Here is a 23,268-nt window from a genome sequence, read left to right on the forward strand (position 1 = left end):
ACACAAATTGAGGGTCTAGGTCGCTAGAAATGTGCTTTAAATTACCTTTTAAAATATAAACAGATTTAGATCTTTAAATTAACAGGTTTTTTTGGGCAATGTCTCCAAAAAGAACATTTAAACTAAACTCTTGGATAATTTAAAGTACTCGGTTGATGAGCCAGAACAAATAATTTTAAGGTTTTCAGACTAATTGTTGAAGGGAGAGACATGTCTAGGACATTCCGAGCTTTTATATTAGTGCAGATACAAATTTCTGTAGTTGACTTTGAGTTTGAATCTCCGGCTCATAGTCAACTCGACATCATCAGATTTATTATGAACCATCTTCTCCGAGCTGACGTCTGAGACCAGGTGTTACAAAAGAGAACAGGAGTAATTAATAATGTGAACGTGTCCCGTTAAAGCCAGCGAGCGTTGGCCCGACCGGAGCCCGAGACCAAAATGTGACGCGGCCTTGATTCATGTTGTTAATCACAGCCGAGCTCTCCATGATTAACTGGGTCTGAACATCTGATCTGGAGAAGAGTCGGAGAAGTTAGCACGCTAGCAGGTTAGCATCTTAACTACACTATTGACCATTTAAACCATTAAACCTCAGAGCTCAGCATTGTCTAGCTAGGGCACCTCAAGTTGGAATCTGGCCTCGAAAGGTCACCCACGACCTAGAAATCCAAGATGGCCCCTCCGTGTATCCACAGTGCTAACAATCGTACTGTTTGTTAGCACGTCTGTCATTTAATGTGTCGTACACACAGTACGTCATCCCGAGAGCCGAGCGCCAAGCTGTGATGGAACCCGGCAGGCGGTTAGCATGCTAGCTGATTAGCATGCTAGCTCCAGTAGAAACAAAGAGGGTACAGCAACAACAGAAGCAAAACAACGTTGCTCTCCGACATCTGGAGACGTCACAGGTTTGATTCTGTTGGATTGGTGAGTGAACAGATGTTGATGCTAATGTTAGCAAGATACTGGTAGCAAAAACTTACATATGGAATGGTACGTAGTGTTCACAACAGTTAGCATGTCTATAACTAGTGAATGTTAACATCCTGATATTCAAAATGTAGCATTTAGCATTTTAACAACAATTTATTGTGTTGTGTTTGTTTTGATAGAATTGTTTTTCACAAAACTGCACAATTTATTAAATCTCTGTTAACGTTAAATTACAAATTACTCATTGATGCCATCTGCTGGTGGCAGTATTTCACACACCATGTTGGGCGTCTTTACTGATGATGGTCGGCCAACAAATCCCAACTACTGTCACACAAAAGCACAAAAGATTATTTCAGTTATTTTGAACTTTTGAAAGAAGTAGATGTCGATGAGGTGAACGTGAGATGATGTCCACAAGCTATTTCTAAAAATGTGAAAAATCTTCATACTTCTTTTAATGAGCAAAACAAATCTGAAATCTGCCGTTGGATTCAGATGATTTGATATTTTTTGGGGCCAGAAACGTTTCCAGTGTCATAATTCTATTATAAAATTCCTGTGTGTCACAATGCTAGGATTTTGGCTATAATCACGTAACAATGTGGCTAATGCTATTAGAGCGGATGATACCCGGCTGTGGGTGATTACCAGCAGTCAGAATGCAACCTCATCAGAATCATGAAGCACTAACGCCCGGCTCACACAGGCGGGCGGATTACAGCCGCTACACCCCCTCTGACAGCATCGAACCTGTGACGCCACAACGCCAAGTGGCCGAGGGACGACCCCGCTGTGTCATGGCGGTTCACAAGTTAACATCACACAGGCAAATCACAAATCACATTAAAGCATCATGTGTGGGCGACATGGACGCATCCGCACAACGTTACACAAACACAGGGACACACACTGGAAGCTTCAGAGCAGCGAGTTGCTCATAATATCTATTCCACTGGCTTACTTCTCAACAAGAAGCTGTAATGCGGGCATACTGTAGTGCTTATGATGCTGCCAGATTGAGAAATCCAGATTACTGTGTGTGTGTGTGTGTGTGTGTGTGTGTGTGTGTGTGTGTGTGTGTGTTTTTGTGTAGCAGAAGATTAAGAATCCGAGCAGGATTTCACTCCGTCACAAATGGAGACAAACCAACCCATTAAGAAGGATTTTTTAATCCCTACTATGCAACCCAGAGAGACTGGTTTGTGCCCAGTGCAGTAGCGGCGTCCCAGCACGAAGACGAACCTTGTCGTCGTCGTCACAGGTCATCACGTTGGAGAAGGGGATCTCGGCCTTGAACATCTTCCGACAGTGCATGAGCTGCACCAGCAGGTAGCACACGGTCTTGAACTTCATCCTCTTGGCTGGTTTGATGTCCGACAGAATCAGACCCGGAAAGATCTGGAGGAGAAAGACAAAGATACAGAGATGAACCACAGGCCACGAATAGAAGACTGGAAACATTATCTCCCTTTATCCTGTAAATGTGATAAATTACAACTAGAGTCTGTGAATCTCACTCGTAAAACGTTTTAAATTTCAAGGTCACAAACTACAACCAGGCTGCTCATTCCCAGCCTCCCACTCAATTCAATGTATACTTTACCCTTTCTACCTACAATCTTTGTCTTTATATAAATTCACATTAACTGAATTCCAGCCTCTTTCTGGAGAAGAAGCTTCTGCAGTAAACAGTAAGAGGGGACGTGAGAGTCTTTAAAAGATGAGACGGTGGATTTGAATCATCTCATTCATGGATTTAATTCACTGGGATTTCAACAGTAAAGTGTGAAGTGTGTGTTGTTAGAAAACCTGGATGCGTCGTCTGTTTATTTGTGTTTGTGCGTCTATCTGTGAACTCGCGATGCCGTGAGCACTCGGCTCTGGAGCACGTGCGCGGTTGGCGAGCGGTAGTGACACCAGGCCATGTGTACGCCAGCTTAACACACGGCCTGCCTCCCTCTCACCGCGTCAGAGGATCAACTGTTACACCACCGACAGATGTGTCACCACTCGGCTCGAGCGCCAGAGAACGACAGAGGGGACGCGGGGAAGGAGAGAACCCGTCCTGCGGGGGGGGGGGGGGCATACTTTGCGTCTGTGGGACGGCACGATGAAAAAGGTCTCGATGTTGTGTTTCTGCAGGAAGGCGTGTCTCTCGTGTCCGAAGCCCGGCTCCACCTCGTAGTCTCCGTTCAGGCACTCCAGGGTCGTCCGGGTGATGTGCACCTTGCTGCAGAGGATGGAAAGAGGTTATTGGTAAAAGTCAGCTGCCCCCCCCCCCCCCCCCCCCCCCCCCCCCGTTCTTTCCAGCCCCCTAATGGCCTCCTTAACTTGCTCAAAACTCTTCACAGCAAAGAAATCTTCCCTCCTAACGACTCATTTAATCTCATAACGAGTCCTAAAATCATATTACTTCACTTGAAACAAAACCAGACTGAGCCGCTGAGTTGACCTCGTTTCACTGCCTCTCACATGCAGACCAGCTTGTTACTGACGAGGTTTCTTGAATGAAGAGTCTTTAATTTAATCTTAGCGCTCCGACGTGTTTCTCAGCTGCTGCCTTGGTTTTTTCTTTTTTTGTAGGAAATTCATGAAGCCGCTTCAAAGGGAAATCGTGGAATCCGAATATCTTTCAAAGAGCAAACAGGAGATGAGGCGACTTCTTCAAGGTGAACACAGTTTTAAACTGTCCCTGCCTCCTCCATGTTAGCAGATGGGACATGGAACAAGCTAAAACTACAAGCCTGAATATGTGCACAATATTTCTTCCAAAGGATTGATAAATAAGATTGGACATTTTTACGTTCCTACTGTTCAATAGCAAAAATAATGCATTTCAACATCTGTTAATGTGACAGTTGCTGGGATAGTGTGTGTCTGAATGTGTGTTTGTACTGTAGCTGCTCAGAGTCTCAGTGTGTGTAACACTCAGCACTGACCCCGGCAGCCCTCCGGCCTCCATCACGTTGGCCAGTGTGACATCGTTTGACCAGACGTCGTACTGCCACTTCCTGAGGCCCAGCACGCCGCACAGCACGCGTCCCGTGTGCAGACCAACACGCATGTTGAGATCCACCTCGGTCGCCTCCACCACGGACCTGCAGGGAGGAGAAAGGCACCTGCAGGTAACTACAGCAAGGAAACATCATCGTCCATCTTCTTCATCAAAAAACTCTGTCAGAACGGAAATAACTTTTGGAAACCTCCGACTGTCATAGCTAACATGCTAAACCATCGACTGTGAATTAAGACAGACAACATGTCTGCTCCTCGAAAGTGAACTCAAAACATCTCGATTGCCCCCTGGTGGCTCGCTGCAGTAAAGGTTCGAGACACGTGAGATTTTGATATCATTGGGTGAAATATCTTCACACAGACACAAGGTGGCAGTGTTCCTATCCAGGGTATTTTGGCTTCATTTCTGGACAGTGGGAGGAAGTGGACACGAGTACAGAGCCTGGACGTGGTGAATGTCCAGGCTCTGTAAATTTGTTGCTTTGAGCTTGTTAGAACGCTGATGTTAGCATTTAGCTCAAATTGCATTTGTGCTGCTACTTTGTTATGTTGCTGTGTTTAGAAACTCAGGCGCTGCTGAACTGGAACCGTGTGCATGTTACACATTTCCTCGTGAAGCGCTTCAGTGGAGATTGTATTTCTGCAAACAGCCGGGCTCTCTTCTGAGCTTAGCAGGAGAAAAGCTTTTAATTTTGACCACGACCAAAGGAGTTGCTCCAGCTGGAGTCAGCGGCTCCGCTGGGCTGCACACGTCTTCATCTCATGGTAGAAAGAAGCGTGTGCACGCCTGTGTCTATCTTCATGTGACTGTGTGTGATTAGATGTGCTGGTACATCGCTGTGTGGGGGTGCACAGGAGATGAAGCAGGACTTTTCCAAAGCCTCTCCTCTCTCCAGTAAATCACCTCACACTGCTGCCGGTCACCAGCAGGAGCTCAGCCACTTCAGACGGCGTCATGGACGGAGCCGAGGAGGGAAAGAGAGAGCTGGCAAAGTGAGTGTGTGTTTCCAAGGATGTGGGAAAGAAAAGGAGGGATGCTGCACACACACACTGATACACACACACACACACACACACACACACGGAGGGAGGGAGGAGTGTGTGTGGCAGCACCTGTCCTCTGAGATAAAGGACACCGACAGCGGCATCCATCCACTCAGACGCAGCAGCAGGGAAAGAACATGACAGACGACGGAACAGCTCGCTGTGTGTCAACATGTCGGGGGGGGGGGGGGGGGGGGGGGTGCACATGTGTGCCACCAAGAGTCTTTTATATTGTAAATATGTCGGATCTCAACAGGAAGACTTTAAATTGATATTTCCAGCGCTGCCTTGTTGTGTCTGAACATAACGTTCCTCAGTTCTGTTCAATGGTGTCAACTCGGTCCCAGTTTGAGATGAAGCTTGAAATTATAAGCCAGCAACCATTATCGTATGTTCACATGGATAATGGTAAACATAACAATCCAAATTCTGTGCATAGAATAGACTTATTTTTATCAAGGGAAATTAGTTTTGCTTTAAAATCTAAAATTTGAAATTGCTCGCTCAAGAATGAGGCACAAATATAACTGTGAATCATTTTCAGTTTAGTTTATATTGATTCAAATCTCTGAAAATAAAGACGGAAAGATAATAATTTAGAAAACAATAGATTAATATGGCTAATGGTATAGAATCTGAAATAGTGGCCGTTATAATGTAGACCCAGGACTTTATTTTGACCAGTATTCCCTCCCTGTCGATCTGTTGTCTTGGTCAATTCAGTATATATATACTGTAAGTATATATACTGTACATATATAGTGAATATAAATACACCATAGACTGTATAAAAAGATGCAAAGATGAAGCTAAAATATCCTGGATATGAAATTTGAGCGGCAGCCGATCAAAAACAAACAAGTCTCCATGATAAATGAAATGAAACCTTGCGTGTTTCCCTCTACATACATGTGGGTGGACACATGTGTGTTATACAGAACATACGACTGGAGGTGGAGGTTTATGTGTTTGAGACTTACGCAATGGTGTCAATCATGTCCAGGCCCATCTCCACGCAGCAGTGGGCGTGGTCGGCCTTGGGCTGGGTCAGTCCGGACACACAGTAGTAACAGTCGCCGAGGATCTTTATTCTCCTGCAGTGATTCTCCTGCAGAGAGAGAGAGAGAGAGAGAGAGAGAGAGAGAGAGAGAGAGAGAGAGAGAGAGAGAGAGACAGGTTATATCTGAGAGTGGTATTAATGTGTAAGATAGGATAATCCTTTATTAAGGGGAATTTGATGCATTACGGCATAAATCCTGTAGATATAATATATATCTAATGTCTTTTTTTTATCTAACGAAAACAGAAAACATTCATGTAAACATCAGTGATATGTTTACTGAGCTGTAAAGTGAGTATTTTGTCTCATCACTAAAACATCAGCTTTGCATCTTAGCTGAACATCTGGAGATTTCCAGATTTCTTCATATGTGAAAGACAAACTGGAAAACGTTCTCTGGACTTCCTGTCTGGAAACGTGGGTGAAAACAAATTATACTTTTTCTCAAAGTTATTTATTTGATAAATAAAAAATGAATTCCCTCATCATCATTATCATTGATGAGATAAATATAAGATACAAATTCCTTAGCGACACAGAGTGGCCAACACTTAATTATAGATTGTACCTTCTCTAGTCTGCTGGCTGCACCGATACTATTTTTAAAAAGAATCTTCCTCTGCGGATATAAAGTAAAAATTGACAACTCCATATTTCATCTCTTGGCAGAGAAGCAAAAGTTTGAGCCGAGACTCGGTGAAACTCTGTCGTAGATAAATCCTGACATTCGTCGGCCATTTCTATATTTACCAGCCGGAGGAGATCTGGTCCGACATGAGCAGAGGACGTCCTGTTACATCAGATCCAAATGTACAGACACTGAATGAATCCTGCAGCTGCAACTCTGCTCACGTAAGTCAGATGTTTGTGAGTGTGTGTTTGTGTGTTTGTGTGTTTGTGTTTAGCAGGGTGTGTATTTCTAGTTGAGGGCAACTCTAATTGCTCCGACATACTCTTCAAGTAGAATCCCGCCCACACATTCCCAGACAGATCAGCTATTTGTCACACTGTGCACACTCAGCAGTGATGACACACACACACACACACACACACACACACACACACACACACATCACACACACACAAACACACACACCACACAGAGGCACACACAACACACAGAGGCACACACATACCTGCAGTAAAGAACATGCTGCTGCTGCAGAGTTCCATGCAAACATATTGTACAGGTGGTTTCGTTTAGTTGCAACTACACACACACACACACACACACACACACGCACACACAAACACAGGGTTTCCATTTGGCACTGTTTCACACACAGTCATCACATAATCGTAATGGTAGACCCTACAAAGCTTGGCCTGCAGGCAGCCTCTGAGTGACAAACACACGTATGCAAACAAACACACACGTATACACACAAACACACACTTGCACACACACAGACACACACAGAGGATTCATAACAACTGCAGGGAAAGAGGCAGAGCTGAGGAGAGAGGAGACGGGGTGCTCTGGTTTTCTGCTCACGGGAGCAGAAAGACTTTCTGGCGTGGGAGGATATGAGAATTCAGAACGTGGATGATTATCCCGGCGCTAGGAACAGAAACGGGGAGTGTGTGTGCATGTGTGTGTGCATGTGTGTGTGCATGTGTGTGTGTCTGTGTGTGTGCATGTGTGTGTGCATGTGTGTGTGTCTGTGCATGTGTACAGAAATAAGAGAGAAATTATCGGCTGCAAAGAGCCTCGGCTCAGGAGATACGTGTGTTTGCTTTTGGAGACGGATTTGAGATTTGCATTGCAGCTGACTGGGACAGCTTTTCTAATTGGAGGCAAACTGGTTTCCCCCCAGTGAGGATTCATTCATTCATATCACAGTCGGGTGCAGGTCAGGGTTAAGTTGGGCGCGTGTCGGTTGTGGTTAAGTTTGGTTTGAGTCCCCGGGGGAGGAGCGTGTTGTGCAGCATGCAGCAGTCAGACCGGGCTCAGCAGCTGTGACAGAGCCGGTTTGAAAGTGAATTTTTTCCTCCTCGCTAACACGACAGGCTATAAATCTCAATTAGGATGCAGCTGCAGCGACACACACACACACTCACACACTCGCACACATGTACACAATTTATCCTCATCACAAGATCTCCATATAATGGTTTGCTGAGCGCAGAGCATTGATAGCAAACCACATATCACCTTATATCTTGTTCTGTCTCTCTCCCCACGTTAAGCCCTGACTGATTGCTGAGATGCAGAATGAACTCAAGATGGATAATCCTGCTGATCACGTGTGTGTGTGTGTGTGTGTGTGTGTGTGCTCTTGCTTGTGTGTGTGTGTTGTGTGTGTGTGAGGACTCAGAGTAAACTGTCTGAAGAGATCACTTGGTGGTGGAGGCGGACGAGTCTTGCGGGTGGCCCACTGAGGCTGTGAGTGTGGAAGATGTGTAACTGACATTTTTGGACAAGACTGAGTTTTTATGTTAATATTGAAAATCTCTCCGTGACCCAAAACTCAACTGGAAATCTGAAGTAATGTGAGACTGAACAAAAGTTGAAAATGCACCAAGATGTGGAGAACAACAGCTCAGACTCCAGTTCATATAAAGAACTTAAATAAATAATCCTAAGGAAGTTGAGTAGATACTTCAGGAGTTGAGAATCGGCAAAAGAATGTTCACGTCATCGTTTCACTAAAGTCTCAGATTGTGTCCGTCCCGACTCAAACACAACCCTGGAGTTTTCAAACTGAAATGTTTTAACGTCAGAGCAGAACCTCACACACGTAGCGAAGTCGTGAACTTTAAAAGTAAAAAGTAAAAGTGTGAAAGTTTCTCTATCTGAGCCGAGTTGTTTAATAAAGAGCGTGAAATGAGGTTTACAGCTCGAGAGGCGGTGGACGATGAGTCGAGATTATTTTTTTTACGTTTTAGATGTTTTAACTGTGCTGGACTTCATCCTCTGTTTGACCCGATGGTGTGTGTGTCTGTGTGTGTGTGGGTGTGAAGTGTGTGTCTGTGTGTTTGTGTGGAGATTGTGTTAGGTCTGCTGTACTGTATTTCTACTGGCAGCACTATGCTGATAAAAAACATGGGTTAGCAAGCGTGTGTGTGTGTGTGTGTGTGTGTGTGTGTGTGTGTGTGTGTGTGTGTGTGTGTGTGTGTGTGTGTGTGTGTGCGCAGTATTAATATGATTACAGTAGTCTGGCGGCAGATAACCTATCACTCACCTAATCTTCTTTCCCAGAGAACAACACTACACAGGCCTGCTGACAAACACTTTATCAAGTGCAAGATAGTACACACATACACACATACACACATACACACAGACACACATACACACAGACACACATACACACATACACACACACAGACACACACATATACAAACAGACACACACAAACACACACACACAGATGCACCAACATACAGAGAATCTTCCGCCCTTATCTCCCCTCCCTCTAAAACTCAGTTCACTCGTCTCTCGCCCTCCTCCCTCTTGACCTTCATCCTCTTCCTCTCCTCCTCTTCCTCCTCTTCCTCTTCACGTCAGTCAGCCTCAGCCTCTCCAGATCTACTTTAACTCTTGGATCAATATATGACTTGGCATAATAGATGAGCTCCAGCCAGAACTGAATAATACATTCAGTTGTCTTGGAGGCTTTTTGTGTTGCAGAGGAACAACGAGCTGAAACAGAACCCCCCCCCCCCCCCCCCCCCCCCGCCCCCGCTAAGGCAACAGTAATAAGGGCAGGATGAGCCGGCGACGCCCAAAAAATCTAAAGTCTCCGTTTTTCAAACCATCTCATTAGGGTTCGAACTTCCATGAATCCTGACACGTCTGACCTGTTTCCCTCCTCCTCATACTGGGAGGAACTGGGATCGGCTGACCTGTTTCCCTCCTCCTCATACTGGGAGGAACTGGGATCGGCTGACCTGTTTCCCTCCTCCTCATACTGGGAGGAACTGGGATCTGATTCTACGCAGCTCACCACTAACGCCTGCACGCAGCGGGCACGGCGACAGGAGATGGTTCCCTCGCTGAGGAGCTCTTCATCTACAAGCTGCTGCTCTCTGCTCCCGTGCACACTGATGAGGGAACGATAAGCACAGCAGACGCATGAGCTCCAGTCAACTTGTATCATTAGGAAATGTGCCACACTTTCAAATAGTGGACTCTGTGGCCCAATCACTTTTTGTAATAACGATATACTCGATTTACTGAAATGAGAATCTTTGAAAGTGCAGAAGCTCTAAACCGGTAACTTTGCTGCTCTGCTTCACTCTCGTACTTTTGATTTCAGCCGGCAGCTGTTTCCAGAGAAGAGAAGCTGCGTCGAGCCATTAAACACTTTCTGCTCTGCAGCAGCAGACAGACACAGGCCGACAGCAGCTGGGGAAACACAGGGAAGAACTACAGACACAGACACTCCCTCAAGAGCCGGTGGAGACCAAACACGGAGCAAAAAGCAGAGTGAACATTATAGAAATACACAACTGCTCATGAAATGTTAATGTCCCCGTCTCTGCTGAAACTCTGGTTTGTAAACCATCCTCACTAAACTGAATCAGGTGATGATATGTGAGTGATATGATAATATGATGTATTTGTTTTATTTGATTATTTAAAAACAGAGTGAAATGTCATGATTGACAGCTGAGGCCGACTCGTGATTGGTTGATATCAGCAGGACTTTGCTGCAGCTTCAACCCAGTGAAGCTTCTGCTCAGACGCTGGAGCCAAAGGGCGTCTTTTGGCACAAAATGGCTGCGTGGTAACACAACATTCTGGCTTCATTTATGGACAGTGGGAGGAAGTGGACAGTTTTATTTAAAGTCTTTGGTTGAGACACGATAACTGGCTGCTGATTAATCACCTACAGTGTAAATAATGGTGGATCCATCAGTGGTGTGTCGCTGAAAGAGACTTCCTGCTGCACATTGATCGCACTGTGTGATTGAGTTCCTCGTGAGGCAGGGATCAGCAACAGGGCGGAGAGGCGGAGCACTTACTGTCGCCAGTTCATCAAACTTCCCAAAGAGTTCGTTGAGCAGTTTGACGAGTTCCTGAGCGGTGCACTGAGAGGCCAGGCTGGTGAAGCCCACGATGTCTGCAAACAGGATGCTGCACAGAGGGAAGGAGAAACAGATCTTAATCTGGAGTGAAGAACTCAGCACACTGCTCCTCACACTCTCCAGGAAGTAAAGACTCAATCCACAGAAACACACAGAGTATTTAAACGGCCCAAAGCACCCACAGGTAAACCTGCTAATGAAGATCAGTTGTGAAGTGAGCAGCGAGTACATTAATCCAATCCTGGATAAATTTAAGTGTCTTTCAGGGCAACAGCTAAATCAATTAAAGAGCTAAACGCCTGCTGCCGGCTAGCGGCTGCAGCAGCAGGGTTCAGGGAGCTGCTGAAGACACTGAGCTCCTCGTTCAGCTGCTCCTCGTTCAGCCAGATAGCAGCAAACACTACACATCCCGGTGAAGTAAAGGTCTGTCTTAAATATTAATAATAACAAACTATAAATATGAATTATTATCGTTCATTAAATCGTAAACGAGATGTGGATTTGAAGGCAAATTATTAGAAATGACGTCTTTTGGCTTCATTTCTTGACAGTGGGAGGAAGTGGAGAAATGACGTCCATCTTTATTTACAGTCCAGATAATCTCCTTTCCTAACGGTTACTCCTTGACCCCGATGGAATCCATCACAAGGTCAAGGAAAGATTTGATCTAATAATCTATATCCGTAGCACTAAGTAAACAGGACGACTGTGACCAGACGTTCCTCTCCAGCTCTCAGAGCTCCACGGTTCAGAGCTCAGCTTCGTGACTGAGTCCTTGTTTCTCTCCTCGGCAGCCAGCTACTTGCTCCGGAGCCTGATGTATGCAAAGCTGGGATCACGACTGCTGCTCGACAGAGGAGCTGTGTTGTGTGGTTTGTCTTTGAACGGCGCCGTGCTGCTGGTTTGTGTTGGGGGTGAGGAGGAGAAGGCAAGGAGAGGGGGGGGGGGCAGAGGGGGAGACGAGGGAGGGAAGAGGAGAGGAGCCACATCGGAGGGCGGATCAGGGAGATGTCACGCCCCTGCCCTGCAACGAGAACTTTGTGTTTTTCTCAGCACCATGTGTTCAAGTGTGCATGTGTGCGTTTGTAGCAGCAGCTCCCCGGAGACGAGCAGCAGCAGCAGTGGTGGTGGTGGTGGTGGTGGTGGTGTTAGGCTGAGGGACGGGAGGAGATGCCCCCCCCCCCCCCCCCTCCAGCAGAGAGGCTGAGGGGGTGTGGGAGCAGCCAGACAGACGGACGTGGAGTGGAGAGGATCGTCTCTTCACAGGAGAGCTGTTGACATGATACCTCCACTCCCACACAGCTCCTCTCTCCCTCGACCGGATGGAATCAGCTCAGAGTCGGGTTCTCACGCTCTCCGATGTTTCCTCTACTACGAGTTCACCAGAGGCGGCTGCTGCTGAGTGCGCTGATAACTGTGATAACCCATCAGTGTGAGGACTCGTGGTTTTTAACACTGATTAGTTATTTGATCAAGTGTTTATTCAATAATATATACACGTATATATTTTAGAAGTTCAGAAACTCAAGGATTTTCAATTTATAACATTGGGAAATTGAAAATCTGATTGAAAAGCAGATTTTACGTGAATCGACTAACACAAGTAGGACAGCAACTAAAAAAAGGTTTAATGTTCAATCTGCTGAATATGGGTGATATAATAGAATATGATTCAGATTGGGTCAAAGAAGAGTAAATTCCATTCGTGCACAGAAATTAATCTGAGGTGTTTCTTGACTGTTTAACTCATTTCACTGTGAATATTTATTTTGATCTTGAAGAGGAACTCCGACTTGTTCAGGGACCGATATCTGTGAGCGTGAACAGATTGAACTCAGGGACACTCGGGCCTTGTTGGAGCTTTGAGCTGCACTGAGTGACATTCTACATAATTATCTCTGCCAATTAAGGAGCTATAATGTTTTCATTGCCGTCTGCTTGTCTGTTACTGGAGTGATTTTCCTCCGATGGGCGGAGGAGTGGGGCCAAAGAGAAGCCATTGATTTTTAGAGTGGATTCGATTCAGGCGGCGGAACGAGGAGGTTTCTTTTTCTCTTCCTTCACATTATGACGTTTTTAGACTTTTTCGTGGATTTCTCAAGAAACAATGTCAAGATATTTATAATTAAAATCAGTGACACTCAGAAGATTGATATCAAGGAAGAGATGAAACATGCTGCGGATTCAGATAATGATCATCTGATGTTCTTCTGTCCCGTGATCTTCTCATCGGTTTGTTGTTATTGAGCAATAAAATGTGAGCTCTTCAAATATCTGGGAGTCAATTCACAGATAACAGCCACAGGTCTCTGGAGCATCAAGTGTTTGACACCAGATTCTGATCGATGACTCACACAATCAGCTTCTTTCAGATTATTGATCGTTCAACCAGTCGTTACAGCAGCACTCAGGCGTCACCTCTCATTCCTGTTCACTGTGATCTGTATATTATTGACACTCCTAGATAATAGAGACACAATTTAAACAAGGACGCACCATAACCGTAAACTTTTAAATTTCCCCAAGCTCTTATGAACATCATCACAGAGATTATTCTAAACACAGATTTAAGATTTAAGTTATTAAATTTGTATGAGCTACTATTTCTGTAGAAGTAAATCTCAGGTTTCTCTCAACATCATGTTGGTATTTTTTTTTATATATTTATCTTGCTCATAGTTCTTATATCATACAATACCTGTTAATACTGTACTATTCCATATATATTTCTGACTACTCATAGTTCTTATATCATACAATACCTGTTAATACTGTACTATTCCATATATATTTCTTACTGTACATATCTATTTATTTACCTTACACTTTAAATACGCACAATACTCTGCACTTTACTGCCTTTTTTTGCACTTCTGGTTAGACGGAAAACTGCGTTTTGTTGTATAAGTACTTGTACTGTGCAATGACAATAAAGTTGAATCTAATCTAATCTAAAACATCATGTTGGTATTTAGCCGACAGTCGTTGAGAGAATCAGCAAAAACAGGAATAATCTGTTGTGATGATTTTGTCGTCAATCGTTAATTTACAAAACTTCTTCTTCTCTTGTTGCACTTATCAGAAGTTATTCCACTTTGTCAACGAGCCGTCGAGCTTCTAATAAAACAGCATTTTCCTCCGGAAGTTGATTTTAGATCATAATTGAATCAAATCACAATGTTTTGTTTGTTTCCAGATGTGAAAACATCAGCAGCCCTCAAAGGACAGACTGAGCAGACGAGGCCTTTCCTCTCCGCTGGTCGTAGCTTCTCTCGTTCGAACCTTTTCCTACTTTGATCACATCGGTGTTAGCGGCTTATCTTAATTGCTCTTCTTCTATTCTTGACCTTGACGTCACAGCAGGTGACACCTGGATCAAACCAATCAACGCTGCCCCCCCCCCCCCCCCACGCCGCGGCGGCCCACAGTTGTCATGACACCCCCCTACCTGACATTGTCATGACGCTGGATGTAGATCTTGTGAAAGATTCTCTCAGGCGGCTTCAGGAAGTCCTCCTTCATCTCCATGGCAACATTCCTGGGCAGTAGACTCATTAGCAGACGCTCCTGAGGAAGAGGAGGAGGAGGAGGAGGAGGAGGAGGAGGAGGAGGAGGAGGAGGAGGGACAGGGGGTTAAAACAGAGGCGACAGCAGAGTTTATAATGAGAGGAGGTGGATGTAAACACGGTGTGATTGTATTAATGGAGATATAAGGAAAGAGTTTCATGTTTTCATGGAAACTAGTTTGAGGTGTTTGGTTTTTATTCAGTTTCACGTGAATATGGAATCATCAGCAACCCGCCCACTCGCTGGCTGTGGAGTCTCCTGCTCGGTTCTCACTTGGGCTCAATCGGACGGTTTCTGGATGTTTCACTCGGGGGCCGGCAGGAAGAGTTCGTACATTCGTGTTCTCAACTAGAGCCGCTCCGGATAGTTTCAGGAAAATGTTGAAGGAGTTCCGTGCAGGACTGAAAGCAGCTTTGTTAGTCAGCAGGAGTATGATCACACTTCTTAACCCGTTTGTATGAAGTCTTGTGGAGAGGCCAGAGGAAGAATGGATAGTAATGTTTGATTTGGTGCAGATCAAAATACAAATCTGTCTCTAGTGAATTTAAACGTGGTCTCGACTGTAGCGTCTTGGTGGAGAAATGATCTCTACTGACTCCTCTTATGGTTTGTGTGCTGCATTGCTTTGTCGTCTTTTTTCTTGTGCACCTGCAAGTCAACAGAAAAATAGACTTCCTGCAGAATTCACGAGCTGCAAAATCCTCCAATAACTCCCAGAGACACGGGGCGGAAAACTGACTCGTCAAATCAATCACATATCAAGATTTCTGTAGAGTCGATCGATCAACTTTCATTTTCCAAAGCGTCTTCTTCGATCTCTTTGAAACTCAGTGAATCATCAGAGAGAGTTTTAAAAGCAGCCGGGAGTTTTCTCATCTTTTCATCCATTCACACAACTGCTGTTCTCACCTGCCAATGAAACGCTGGAGAGCAGCTTGTGTGTGTGTGTGTGTGTGTGTGTGTGTGGACCTGAGCTTGTGTTTCTCACCACACGTTTGTGTCAGGTGAGGAAATGATGATAACCACAGTGTGAAGTTGTTGTGGTTTGAGTGTGTGTTCAGTTCCTCTCTTCCCTCGTGCTCCTCTGCTCTGTTCACTCTGAGCCGTGTTGGACTGGGAAGCTTCTCACGCTGGTTTATTAATCCACCACTGGGTCCTTTCTCTCTCACACCAGAAGGAGAAACTCACACCAAACCTCTGCTTCTTCAACACAAACAACTTGAGGCTGAAGGAAAACAATTTGATTGCACTCAGTGGAAAAACAAAGAGACGGGGGAGGAAACCTTTTCTCTTTCCTTCCACTTATTCTTGTATGAAAGGACTGAGTTTCTATCAGCTCCTCTCCCGACAGAAGAACACTGCTCTGACCAACACCTCTGCATCCCTGGGATCTCATGAATCTTCACGATGCTCCACATTCACATAATTCTCCCCGTAGCTGCTGGTCTGGTGAGAGATGCGGCCGCCAGTTGTAGGAATTTACTCTCTACACCCGTGAAGATGCAGATTTAATCTCTTAGTAGCTTCTGAAAGGCCCGGAGACATTTATATTTTGTCAAAGTACTTTCTCTAGTCAAAAATTAATGATGATGTGTTTTTCATGTAGAGAACAAACAGTCTATTCCCACTCGCTGAACTGAAACACACCTGGATATTACCCATGATCCTCTGCTTCCCTGAACCAGAAGAGCTGCAGCTGCTACAAATCCACCAAATTCTGTTCAAACTTCTTTATATTTCAAAAGTTTCCTGCTGAATATTGGAGATAAACTCTTGTTTTTAATAACTACTGAGATCTACAGTTCAGCTTCACTCTTGAACTTGCTGCAGCTGAAGCTGTGACTCTCAGTCGGTTCTTCTCACAGGAGATCGAACCCACTCACCAGAGTTACAGAGAGCAGAGGTTCAGGGTGAAGAGTGGGATTGAAAAGAGGAAACTTTCTCACTCACTGAAAAACATGACTCATTTCTCAAACTGCTGCTTTAAGGTGAGAAAGTTACATCTTGTTTCTTTGAGGAAACTTGAAAAATAAGTGGTCAAGGTTAGTGGATTGTTAGTTTCTCTGCTGATGGGTTATTTGACACCTTTCATCCGTCCATCATCTATACATCTTATCCTTTGAGGGTCTGGAGCTGATCTCAGCTGATATTGGACGAGAGGTGAGGACGACCCTGGACAGGTCGCCAGTGAATCCCAGGGACAACACATAGAGACTAACAAAAATCACATATATGGGCAAGTTAGAGTTTCCTTTACCCAGGAAACCACCGGGACAACATGGAAACTCCACTCAGAAACTCCCTGGTTGGCCTCTAGGTTCAGACCCAGAACCTTCTTGCTGTGAGGGGACATGAGGAACAGAGCTTTGAGGAGGAAACCATGCCTTGCCTCCGAGATTCGGAGATTGAATCAAGACGTCAATTTCCCTCCCTGACACACAGCACATAGCCTCCACATGTTCAGTTATCGATAGAACCTATGGATCCAGCTCAGAGCAAAACCCAGAGCAAACAGCAGAGTGAGGACCAGCGACCAGTCTTACAGGGGGGGGGGGGGGATCAGAATCGGAGACTTGTGTCGAGCAGCAGCAGCAGGCGGCTGGTGACGGATCTGAATCAGGGTCCGTGTGTGTTTCCTTCACCCAGATAAACTGTGACCTTTTCTGGAGTAGGGAGGCCATGAAAGCAATCTGCTTGTGTAATTACCTGTCAGAAGGGAGCCTGTTACTGCCGGGGAAAACACCGCATATCACCATCTAATCTGCAAAGCACAGGTGCTAAGTGCAGCGTTGTGAAGGTGAGACATGTGCAGAGTCGTATTATGTTCGGGGGATAATTAATTCTCTATTAAACGACTGGTAGAGGCGTGTTTTGTAATGGAGGGTGCGGTGCATTACCGAGTGTTTCTGTGTGTTAAAGTTGCCGGATTGTGTCTGAGTTAAATCGCTCTGTGTGCTGTAGGTGTGCGCGGAGGGGGTGGAACGTGTGGCGCCGGTGCATGTGCCACAGTAATTGTTCTTTCCTTAAATAGCTGCTGTCATAGTTACTCGGCGCCTGTGGGCAGGTTGTTGGAATACATCACCTGAAACCTTTAAAAAAAACACACAACCTCCCTGGAGGCCTGAGGATTTCAGGAGCAGGAGAAATGTGTGGATGTGTGTTATCGTCTTAACGCTGTTTTTTTACCACCTGTTAATTCTTTACTGTGTGTGTTTGTGTTAATTCACACCTCACCTGTTTCTCGTTCTCGTCCTCGAGCTTCAGCCGCTCCTCGATGCAGTTGCGGGCTTGAAGGAAGACTTTCCTCTGGGCGCGCTCGGTGAGAATCCTCACGAACACCCCCGACAAGTTGACGCTGGTGAACAGCACCGCGTTGGCCACCAGCTGCACACAAACAAGAACAGACATGCTCAACAGAGCCGGCAGCATCTACACAAATGTACGTGCACACGTGTGAGGCTGGGAGGATCACATGTGTGTGTTTTGTGGCCGCAATCGTCAAACGTCCTGGTGAGATTAGACTCTGCAATCCTTGATTAATCCATAGGATGGACTGAGTGACAGACATCAAGGTCAACACATGGATTACAACATGAATCGTAGGTGTGACCCCGACAACACAAGCTGTACAGTGGATTGGCCGGCGGACAAAGTGCATCATTGATTAAAGAGCAAAGACTATTGATCCTGCTGGACACTTCATTTAGAGAATGAACTCTGGAGCCACTTTGGGTCGACAGATGCAGAGAGGTCAGAGGTCAAAGGTCAGAGAATCACTCAGGCAGATGGATGATGGACTTTCTCTGTATGCTGGTTTAAGAACAACAGAGCAGAAGCTCATAAAGCTGCGAGTGTTTGATTGTGAGAGAGATTGTTGGAAACTGTCAAACGTTTTCCTTCTACATTGTGTTTTTTCTTTTTGTTTTGTTCGGTTAATTATCTGGTGATTTAACCTCCTCGTGCGTCTCAAAGGAAAATAAAGAAAACAAATGATTCTTTGGTTACGAAAATGTTCCAATACCAGAATTGGAAATCCCTCTGATATTACGTCTACGCAAATCTATGAACCGATCTGAGGCCACATCTTTCAATTAGTTTCACCTTAATTGGTTTTCACAGATTAAAACTTCAATTTTTCTTTCTCTAGAAATCACGTCTTCTTCTTCGCTGCTTCAAAACCCCCGACCCACTGGCGAGGGGCTGTAACTACAAGGTCAAGAGTTTTAAACATGTCAACGAAAACAAACTTTCTTTTCCTTCTCTACACTAACATTTGGAGATTAACGTGGCAGAAGGTTTGTTATTTGATTCATTTGAAAATATTTGATGAGAATTCTTTTAATTTCAGAATATTCAGTTTGTTTTGCACAATTGTGTCGAGATAACTTGATGATAAGAGGGAACTGAATTTCCAGTGGTGATAATATGGATTAAGTTTGTCTTTAAAACATCACTGCTGCACTTCATTTAATATGATGTCATCAAAACGTTACTGTTCTGTTTAAAACTGAAACTTCTTTGAATTATGTGTCATGTCGAACTACACAGTAAAACTTGACAAGTTGAATTTACTTTAAAAATAAACTCTGTAAAGTGATTGTCCTGAAAAATATTTTGAATTCATATAGATCACAAAATCCAAATAAGACAATTGAAGAAGGGATCTTTTCAAGAGGACACAGGAACAACCTTCTAATGAAGATTAAGAAGTCAGAAAAAATATTTGGTGGTTTGAATGCATCTAAAACCATGACACCAGTGTTTCCTCCACTGGTTTCAGCACCAGCAGCTGGACAGCTCCTCCTCAGCAGCAAAGTGAAACTTTCCAGATTCGAACCTGCATCGTGTCCCGGAGCTGGGACTCGATCAGGGGAGAGTTCGAACCTCCTGCTCCCGGGGGGAAGTGAGCGAGCTGCTTCTCAGCATCACTTCTCACCAGAATGGGAGATTCCACTCACTGGAGAAGTTGCTCAACGGTCCCCGGGCTGCAGGTTGTTGAGTGAGACTCGAACCTCTACCTGTCAGTTGGACCTGTGCGTGGTGGACCTGTGGCTGAGTGGACGGACACTTACCGGCCTCCACAGCTTCTGTCTCCTCCCGGTCACTGACGTCGCTAAGACAATGAAGTGGGACGCAGCCAGCATCACCCCGAACAGCACCGCCATCAGCGTCCGCACCGGCAGCAGCACGTAAGCCAAGAGGGTGACCAGCATGAGCTGCCACACGCCTTGCTCAGGGGCAGCGGCACTCACCGGCTCCGACGTGCCCAGCGCCAGCGGGAAGGGGCAGCAGAGCAGCGCGAAGGTGAAGCTGAACAGCAGCGCCAGCTTCGCGATCTGCTGCAGCTGCGTCACCTGCAGGTACTTGACGTTGGTGACGATGAAGAGCGAGAGGAAGACCACGCAGTGCACCGGGTACGAGCCCTTGGACAAGGTGAGGCGCGAGCTGGACAGCAGCTCCACCAGCGACAGCGACGACGCGGCCACGATGAGCACCGCCAGCGCCTTGAGGGTGGCGGTCTGCTCCAGCTTCAGGTTGTAGCCCTGGAACAGAGCCTCCAGCTCCGGGCTGGAGAACTCGTCCTCGCAGGCGATGGCGCCCAGGGGTGCACCGGCCGGGCAGTGACCCTTCCTCCGCCGGGTCTTGACTCTTTCCAGTGGCATCTCCTCCATGTTCGGGCCATTCATGAAGCGGGAATAGGCGCACGACCCCCTCAACTTTTTGGCTCCTCTCCTCCGCGCGGGAATCGAACCGGCACCCTCTCCCGGTGCATGCGTCCTGGCTGTCCGAGGGGGTCGCGCTCGGCTCGGTCTGCGAGAGGGGGAGAGGGTGGCAGTGGGTGGAGGAGACGGAGGAGCAGCGCGCAGGGGATCTACCCACAGGTTGACGAGTGATGGTGTGTCGTCGGGAAAGTGGCCCGACCAATGTGCTGCTCTCTCTCTCTCTCTCTCTCTCTCTCTCTCTCTCTCTCTCCCACCCCTCTCTCTCTCCCACCCCTCTCTCTCTCTCTCTCTCTCTCTCTCTCCCTCCCTCTCTCTCCCTCTCGGACCTCCTGCTGTGCCTCAGACAGGGTTACCACCACTGATCCTGCGCTCCAACATCAGGACGCACGGAAGGGATCACGCTTGGGGATAATCAAAACACCTCTCACACAAACACACACACACACACTCACACACACACACACACACACACTTCCCCCACACGAACACACACGCACATGTCTTATCCCCGTGTGCACTTTGTGTGTCCCTCTCGCTCGTGCAGACTCTGACACCGTTTCGCACAGTAACTGTTGTTCTCTGCAGCGAGTCCCGCTTTACTTTGCTCGGGTGAGATGTCGGTGGTTGTGTGGAGATGTCGGTGGTTGTGTGGAGATGTCGGTGGTTGTGTGGAGATGTCGGTGGTTGTGTGGAGATGTCGGTTGTTGTGTGGAGATGTCGGTGGTTGTGTGGAGATGTCGGTGGTTGTGTGGAGATCCCCCCCTCGCGGTGTCTGCAGTCAGAGCTGATGTAGTTCCCGACTATAAATAGACCCGCTGCACCGGTGGATGCTCCGTTACAGCAACAATTTGGTCTTTTCCCGCATCTCGTCCCCATCACGCGTCTCACTGCAGAATCCGGAGCTCGTCTCCTCTCCAGCACCAGAATGAAACTGGGACTCACTGGTCCTGCTGGGAGATATAAATAGCGCATCAGTCTTCCAGAATTAGAGGAAATGTGAGGACGTGGACGCGCTTATTAAAACGTGATGCACCGGTGTTGTGGGTTAACACATGTTGTGCATATACTGTGAGTGTGTTTGCGCATTAATTTATTGTCATGTGCCACAAATCTTTTTTTTTTTTATCGAATTAAACGCCCACAAAGATCAAATCATTGGCGGGAGAACAAATACTGAGAGTAAAGAAGTGGGAGTTAAGATGTAAGAGGATATTATAAATAATGCAAAGGTGGATTTTATTACATCTCGTGAAGAAAAGTTGATTAAAACGTTTTTTTACAAGAATGTCCATGAAAATGTATTTGTGTTCAAGGAGGTTGCATTTTCTTAATTGTTATGATCAATGTCTTATGGGTTAATTAAAGAGAAACTAATGTGTTTCCCCTCAAGAGGAAATGAAAAGTAGCAGAATAAACCTGTTTAGGATGAAATGCAACTGAGAATATCATTAAAAACCTGGAATATAAACATGCAATAAAGGAAACATCTATAAAATAGTACAAATCATAGAAGCAGAAGAACATCATGGAAAAAATAACATATAAGAGAAGTCTGAAAAAAACTAAAATGTGCAATAAATTAGAAAAATGCACATCAGGAGTGAGAGAAGCTGGTTTTAGTGAAAGTTGTGCAGATACAGTTCAGAGTAGAGGTCTGAAGGATATTTACAAATAGTCTGTTCCAGCTCTGGAGGAGCGATGAGTGTTTACATGTAAAGGATATTTGCATAAATGTGTAATGTTTGTTCATCTTATCAGAACATCAGCTTATACAAGATTTAATATACACGTGGGAAAGTAAGGATGTGGTCGGTGAGCAAGTAACAACATATTATGGCTGCAGACTTAAATGTAAATAATGTAGAAATAAGGAGAAGATAGAAAACTACTGATGACTTGGTCAAGGATGAAGAATCTGTTCATCGAGCTTCTGGTTTGTTCTGCTTGTGTAAATTCCCAAAGAAAAATTAAAGTTACACAAATTAAATCTAAATAATATTGAGCTTGTGGTCGGGGGCCTTCGGGCAGCTGCTGACTTTGTCCTTCACATCATCCAGAAACAGCAGGATAACGAATCCCCGGCGTCCTGAGGTCATTACCTACACAAACGTGTTTGTTGTGTGATGTCGCCTCCTCACAGCTTCACGTGTTAATGGCCTCATCGGACACGAAGCTGGAAATAACAGGCGTTTTTAGAAGCATTTAGAATCTGAAGCATTTAGAATCTGAAACAGTTAGAATCTGAAGCAGTTAGAATCTGAAGCAGTTAGAATCTGAATCAGTTAGAATCTGAAGCGTTTAGAATCTGAAGCAGTTAGAATCTGAAGCATTTAGAATCTGAAGCAGTTAGAATCTGAAGCATTTAGAATCTGAAACAGTTAGAATCTGAAGCAGTTAGAATCTGAAGCAGTTAGAATCTGAAACAGTTAGAATCTGAAGCATTTAGAATCTGAAGCATTTAGAATCTGAATCAGTTAGAATCTGAAGCATTTAGAATCTGAAGCAGTTAGAATCTGAAGCAGTTAGAAACTGAAGCATTTAGAATCTGAAGCATTTAGAATCTGAATCAGTTAGAATCTGAAGCATTTAGAATCTGAAGCAGTTAGAATCTGAAGCATTTAGAATCTGAAGCATTTAGAATCTGAAGCAGTTAGAAACTGAAGCATTTAGAATCTGAAGCATTTAGAATCTGAAGCATTTAGAATCTGAAGCAGTTAGAATCTGAAGCAGTTAGAATCTGAAGCATTTAGAATCTGAAGCATTTAGAATCTGAAGCAGTTAGAATCTGAAGCATTTAGAATCTGAAGCATTTAGAATCTGAAGCAGTTAGAAACTGAAGCATTTAGAATCTGAAGCAGTTAGAATCTGAAGCAGTTTGAATC

At 45.2% G+C, this 23,268-nt stretch overlaps 1 protein-coding gene across 1 annotated transcript in view; it reads right to left on the bottom strand.

Moving 5' to 3' along the window:
- adcy1a (adenylate cyclase 1a) overlaps nucleotides 1-20,442 on the bottom strand; it is a 33,015-nt gene extending 12,573 nt beyond the window's left edge. The window contains exons 1-8 of the mRNA XM_062395824.1: nucleotides 19,736-20,442; nucleotides 17,898-18,047; nucleotides 14,545-14,663; nucleotides 11,034-11,145; nucleotides 5,982-6,109; nucleotides 3,882-4,040; nucleotides 3,031-3,172; nucleotides 2,185-2,340 (exon numbers count right to left, since the gene is read on the bottom strand). Of these exons, the coding sequence (XP_062251808.1) occupies nucleotides 2,185-2,340; nucleotides 3,031-3,172; nucleotides 3,882-4,040; nucleotides 5,982-6,109; nucleotides 11,034-11,145; nucleotides 14,545-14,663; nucleotides 17,898-18,047; nucleotides 19,736-20,350 (1,581 nt within the window). The 5' untranslated portion in view covers nucleotides 20,351-20,442. The remainder of the gene's footprint in view (nucleotides 1-2,184; nucleotides 2,341-3,030; nucleotides 3,173-3,881; nucleotides 4,041-5,981; nucleotides 6,110-11,033; nucleotides 11,146-14,544; nucleotides 14,664-17,897; nucleotides 18,048-19,735) is intronic.
- Between the last annotated feature and the right edge of the window lie 2,826 nt (nucleotides 20,443-23,268).

The sequence above is a fragment of the Platichthys flesus genome, chromosome 9, assembly GCF_949316205.1.
Source record: "Platichthys flesus chromosome 9, fPlaFle2.1, whole genome shotgun sequence".
In the NCBI taxonomy this organism is placed as follows: Eukaryota; Metazoa; Chordata; class Actinopteri; order Pleuronectiformes; family Pleuronectidae; genus Platichthys; species Platichthys flesus.